Source organism: Drosophila virilis, chromosome X (assembly GCF_030788295.1).
Source record: "Drosophila virilis strain 15010-1051.87 chromosome X, Dvir_AGI_RSII-ME, whole genome shotgun sequence".
Classification (NCBI taxonomy): domain Eukaryota; kingdom Metazoa; phylum Arthropoda; class Insecta; order Diptera; family Drosophilidae; genus Drosophila; species Drosophila virilis.
The window spans coordinates 11,202,501-11,208,787 of record NC_091543.1 but is presented as its reverse complement, the minus strand read 5'-3'; the positions used below and the strand labels follow the sequence as shown (position 1 = coordinate 11,208,787).

The following is a 6,287-nucleotide window of genomic DNA, read 5'->3' as shown; positions in this document are numbered from 1 at the left end:
TGACGCACGTCGGCAAACGGAGCTCAGCTGCTGCTCAGTCACGCGGCGGCTTCGTGTCGCAGCCGAGGCCAGCTTCGTGTTGCCGAGCGTCGCTGCTCCTAAGTTTGCATTTCGCTTTTGCTGCCCGTTCGGCATTTCGCTAAAGGCGACAAAATGTCAAATCAACGCCAAGTGATCCTCCAGCTTGAGATTTCGTGTTTCTTTTTGTACCCTGTACGCACTGTAAGTGCATTATGGCTAGCTGTAAACGCCTATCGTCTGTGCGCGTACCTGAACTCTTCGTTCTAGATGACTATAGGGTGGCTCTGCCTAATGCCCGCGCAGACAGACTTTACCTAAAATTAACGATAAGCTGTGCCAATGCTAATGATAAATACCATTGAAATGATTTATAGGTTCTCGTATAGAGCATCTCCTAGTCGTGCACTCCCTACTTGTGCACTCTTGTTTATTTTTTTTTTCCGCAGCAACTGGTTTTACAGTTGGTTTTTGCAGTACGTATTGCCTGCCTTTCCTGACGATGTTCCAGTTTTGGTCGTACCCAAATTATTTGCCAATTTCTGCGTTGCGTCTTGTGACTGACTCGAATTTTTAGTTTTTTTTTTAAAGGTTTTTTTTTCCTTGCAGCAACCTGTCAAATACATTGTGTAAATCTCTTTATCATGGTATCTTGAGAAGTCTTCAATAACAGTTGATGAAGATGACGAAGAGTGCATAACAGTTATTTTTTGCTCTTTTGAACGATTCGATAATGACATTCTATAGTGCGACGTGTTAAGAAGTCGAATTTAGGAACTATGAAGGAAGTTTTCTTGACATAAACCTTAACATTTCGAGGTTAGTTCATTTAAAGCTAGCTACATTAGATTTCCTGTCCAGAACAGAAGAAAGGCAAAATTAAAAAGAAAATTCAAGTGTCCTTTTTATAGCCCGATTGCTGACTTTATCCAAAATTTGAAATATGTATGTTCATACGATCTGCTGACTTTGAAGCACATACTAAATAATAATAATAATATCTTACTTTGTATCTAAACTCATTTTATAGACTGTCCACTTTTCGCTGCCATGCCAAAACTGAGCGAGCTTTCCTTCTGGAAATTGCAAAATCAAATTGGAATCAAGCATTATGCATCTATATAGCACAGGTAAGTTCTTATTTTGTTATCCAGTATAGATAAAGCTCTATGGGTAGAAATTAAATATTATTAATGAAAAGATTTTGGGAGCATAAAAGATTATAAATTGACTGTTCAATAGAACAATACGAGATTCTACGAAAATTGGAATATATATGATATATATATATATAGTCGCATGGTCAGAATTTTAAAAACTCGAAATTTGCCCACAACTTTTTGGATACTTTGATCAGTTTGCAGCTGAGATAGTTGATCGCTTGGAGTTTGGAGCTTGGAGCTTTGCTTGTGCCATATCTGAAGCGATTTGCTCCAATTGCAGTATGGACTAGTGCCACGCCCATTTAAGCGGATTGGCCCGGCCGCAAGAGGCCAGTTGGAAGCCAATGTGGGCCACAGAACCTGGCACATGGAATGCACCCGATGATGACGGCGCAATTTAAGTGTTGCCACTAAAGCAGCTAGGCCGGAACGGACCCATACTTAAACAGAGCTAGGCACACAGAGCGAGAGATGGAGACAGAGAGAGAGAGGGAGAGCGAGTGAGGAGAGCGACAACATTTGGCCGCTTGTCATCCGCATATTTCTGACCACAGCTTGGCTGCACTTCAATGAGCCCCAGGCCTCAACAGAGAGAGAGAGAAAAAGCCATGTAAGAGCGCTATCTATGCGAATATGCCCGACCAGAAGATACCCTGTGCCCAGCTGGGCACACACACTTCTGAATTATCTTCTGTGTTCAGATAATTCCCAAATGTGAACGTCTCTACGTCTACTGCTAATCGCAGAGAGTTGCCCTAAATCAACCACGTTTGCAAATCGATATTTATCGATTTTGAGCAAGTAGTTTCTCGATTCTCAGTTTTTGTTGACTTGAAGCATGCCTCGATAAATATCGATGTTCCTTTTTTATTTACTTCAAACATGTATCGATTTTTTTCGATTTTCAGCGAATAATGTACGGCTGGCCCTTGTACTTATATTCAAAATGTAAGAGTCTTAAGATCTGTCTGTCTCAGAGATTTGCTGAATAGCAGCTGAGGCCGAAAATCGATATTTATCGATTAATGTGCGTATATATAAGAGATTGGCCAGAACGATGTCTAGATCTGACTAATCTGAGATGCTTTCAATTAAACCAAAACTGAAAATCGATATTTATCGAGCTGTAATCGAGCAGGTCAAGCTACGCACTCTAGCATTACAGGGTATAAAGAAATAACAAAAAGAAAACAACGAAAAAAAAAAACGGCAGAAAACAGAAAACTTTCTGCTGCAACCATTAAAATTGGCCAGGCCAAGACGGAGCCGGAGCCCAAAAACCTGTTATCGATTTGAGGAAAATCTCATGCGACTGCAGCTGTATATTAACTATATAAACATATATATATATAGATAGATATATAAGGTATATGTATGTGCACCAGCATATATGCAGCTCACAGGCAGGCGCATTTTCCTTGTGCGCTGGAAATTCGAAAAACTTTCAATAATGCCCGTGCCAAGCGATTGGGAAACGTGAGAAGCGGCTCGAATTGGCTTTGCTATTGGCTTTGATCATCGGCAAAGCCAACAACAACAACGCGAGCAAACAAGTTTTTCCAGTGCGAATGTCAATCTGCCAAGATGTCCAGGATCGCAGATGCACAGCGACAAAAAGATACAAAGATACAAAGAGACACAGCTACAAGATACAAGCCATACTTAAAGATACTCGGCCGCAATGCCAGGGCGCAGTTTGCGTCTAATCGAGCAACAACCTTTGTCATAATTCACGAGAATGCAAATAAAAAGACGCACAAGCACAAGCAAGAGGAGAAGCGCTAGAGTCAAGCAACCGACTGGCAGATACCCTAGATTCTTCCAGCTCCAACAACGGCTTCCCTCTGTATGGAGAAATGGATTCCTGGTTAAATTCGGAGCTTATGGTCTGATCATTTTGAAAAGTTCTGGACTTATGTACCAAAGCACACGGCTATATTTATCGATATTTATCGAGATATTTATCGAGAGAATCTATCGAAACTAAACTGAGCAACTCGTTCTGCATTTGGCAAGGGGCGTCTCCAGCTTGTGTAGTTTCCGATCTCGACATCCGTTTGATCGAGAAGATCTAGTTCTATATGTATACGCTTTCGTAATACCCTTTTTACACATCTCCAATGGATTCCGGGTACAAAAGGATGCCGCTCATTAATTGGAAAACTGACCTTCCCTCTCTTGCAGCCTAGCCTAGTGCCAATATATATATATATATATATCCGATCAGTACTAGGTCGATTTGGCCCTTTGTCGCCGTTTGTGGGCGGAAACTAAAATCTTTATATAGAGAACAAGTTTATCTCCATTCTCCCATGTCTCCCCGTCCCCAGCCCCACCCCCACTCCCTTTCCCCTTCCATATTCCTTATACTTAGCTAATATATTAATAAATATCCATTTGCAAACAGGTTCCCTTAATCGTAGCTTGGCTATTAAAAGAACTAGAGGCATGAAATTATACAGTATAATATTGTTATACATATTTAACAATTTTACTTTTTGTTTAATTCCACTTACCCCCCCCCCCCCCCCCCTCCATACTGCGCCTAGCTAGCTAATTAAACAACAATAATTGTTCGACACACAAACTCGAGATGAAATTGCGCATTTTTAACAAAATGATCTCAGTAAGAGAAACTATTTTGGTTCTGGCATGTTGAAGGTGTGCGTAGCATCTGCTTGGAATCTGTGTGGGCGACAATGCCAATTGGCCACTCCAATTGGCAAATCCAATTGGAATACGAAACACGCCCGCGCGAATATCGTAAATTCTGCTTGCTAACAAAAACCAATTTATGAAATCTTTCACTTTGCCAAGTTGTTGGCATTTTGAAACACGTTCACAGGTGCTTCTGCTGCTGCTTCTTCTTCATGTTTTTGTTTTTCTTGTTGTAATTTGTTGTAATTGTTGTTGTTGTTGTCGCTGCTTACATACGAGTATTTTTTTTTCGCAGCAAAACGGGTTTCGAAATATGCGATCTTTTGCAGGCAATATTATGGCCTGCCCCAACAGCGGGTATTTCGGTTCTGTCATGCAATATGTGACGCTTAGCAGCAATAGAATCTGGCCATCCATTAGCTATACATATATATTCCTGATCAGCATGAGCTGATGAGCCTGCAGGCTATATCTATTTAAGTCGAAATATAAGTATATTGGTTAAAGGTCAAGTTCGTGCATTTACAAGTCTTTCGTTTTGCCAGATATTTTGCCCATCCCGGTTCTTGTTCATATCGGACTATTACTTATATCCATACAGAGATCGGTAAAGAAACGATTGCAAAATCAGTTGCAAAACCTTGCTATTCTTCGAGTCAACTTCTGCTGCCAACCACAGCGAATCGGACATTGTAGTCCGATCGTATACGTAATATTGGGCGCATTTCTTTCATTCATTTGTTGTGTAGGGTATTATAAGTTTTGCACTTCTTTTTTCTTTATACAAAACATGCTGTCATTCAGAACTTTAAAATGCTGCCCCCACCATCCCCCCCCTCCCCCAACCACCTCTTTTTTATGGCCTTCCCTCAGCATCGTTTTGTTTTTTGCCAACAACAATTTGAACTTTTATTCACAAGTCGCTTAAAAATTATTTAAAAAAAAAGAAGAAGTTTTGTCAACTGATGCACTGCTCCTTGCTGGATTTTACCAGCCACCGGCATGGGCATTGGCTGAAGCCTTGGCATAGGCACCGCCGCCCCCGCCGCCGCCTCCATAGCTGTAGCTGTTGGCGCTGCTGCTGGCATAGGAGCCGGCTCCTCCGCCGCCGCCGCCTCCTCCTCCGCCGCCGCCGCCATGGTAGCCGCCTATGCCGCCGCCACCTTGATGGCCACCGCCGCCCTGATAGCCGCCGCCCTGATAGCCGCCGCTCTGATAGCCGCCGCCCTGATAGCCGCCGCCTCCTCCGCCTCCGTGATAGACAGGCACCTGCTTAACCACATACACCTCGATGCTGGGCGCTTGCTTATGGCCATAGCCACCGCCGCCTTGATAGCCGCCGCCTTGATAGCCGCCGCCTTGATAGCCGCCGCCTTGATAGCCGCCTCCTCCATAGCCACCACCTCCATGGTAGCCACCGCCTCCTCCATAACCGCCGCCGCCTCCATAGCCGCCGCCTCCTCCATAGCCGCCGCCGCCGCCGCCTCCGCCATGTCCGAAGAGCAGCTTCTTCTTGAGCTGCAGCAGGGAGGGCGTGGCAAGCGCAATGCAGCTGCTCACAAGCAACCAGCTTAGCAGCAGCCTCCAGTGGCGCATCGTGGTCATCGTACTCATCAGTTCCGTTTCACTCGCGGTTGATTCGAAAGAATTTCGAATAAAAAAAACTCTCCCTTAGCTGACAAATGCTGCTGGCCAACTAAACGAACGGCTGCTCATCCCAGGCCCATTTATAAAGGCTGCCCGTGCACAGTTCTCAGCCGGGGCCATTGTTTCTGGCCCGGCTAAGTCGTCATCTGGCTGTTTTTCACATTTGCTCGCCGGATGCGCCGCGAACTGCATCACTTTAACAACAACAACAACATCAACAACAACAACAATCAGTGGCAAGCTTTTGTTAATCAATGCATCGCAGCTCATCTGCCGGGTCTAAGCCTAGCTGGCAATCGGCAGCCGCTGCTCCAGCTGAATTCACGCATGCCCTTGGTAAATTTGCAATGTACTTTAACTGCCAGCCAAATGTTTGTTACTAAGGCAAAAGCTGGTTTTGTTTTTATAGATATATTATACTCAAATTGCATCAGTTAATAGTTGAAACTGACTCCACATGGTAAATTTGCAATCCACTTTAGCTGCCAGTCAAATTCCAAGGCAAATGTTAGCTTTATTGCATCATCATTTTCATCCTTAATTTAATTACTTTGGGCAGATTTTCAAATGTATATACTCAGCCTAGCGGGCTCCAGGTAAATTTGCAATGAACCTTAACTGTTGGTTTAATTTCTTTTTGGGAAGATTAAGCTTCAGCTTCATTTTCTATCAATCATATGTACCGAGTCCACCTGGTAAATTTGCTATGAACCTTAATTGCCAGTCAAAAGTGCCTTACTTTTAACTGAAGAAGTATTTTCTTATTCTTAGAATGTTCTGAAAATAATTCAAATGAAACTT

General features: G+C 43.3%; 1 protein-coding gene across 1 annotated transcript; it reads right to left on the bottom strand.

Moving 5' to 3' along the window:
• Positions 1-4,826: 4,826 nt before the first annotated feature.
• LOC138911101 (uncharacterized) lies at positions 4,827-5,444 on the bottom strand. Its single transcript, XM_070208318.1, has one exon. It carries the CDS (start codon positions 5,442-5,444, stop codon positions 4,827-4,829), a length of 618 nt encoding a protein of 205 aa, XP_070064419.1.
• Between the last annotated feature and the right edge of the window lie 843 nt (positions 5,445-6,287).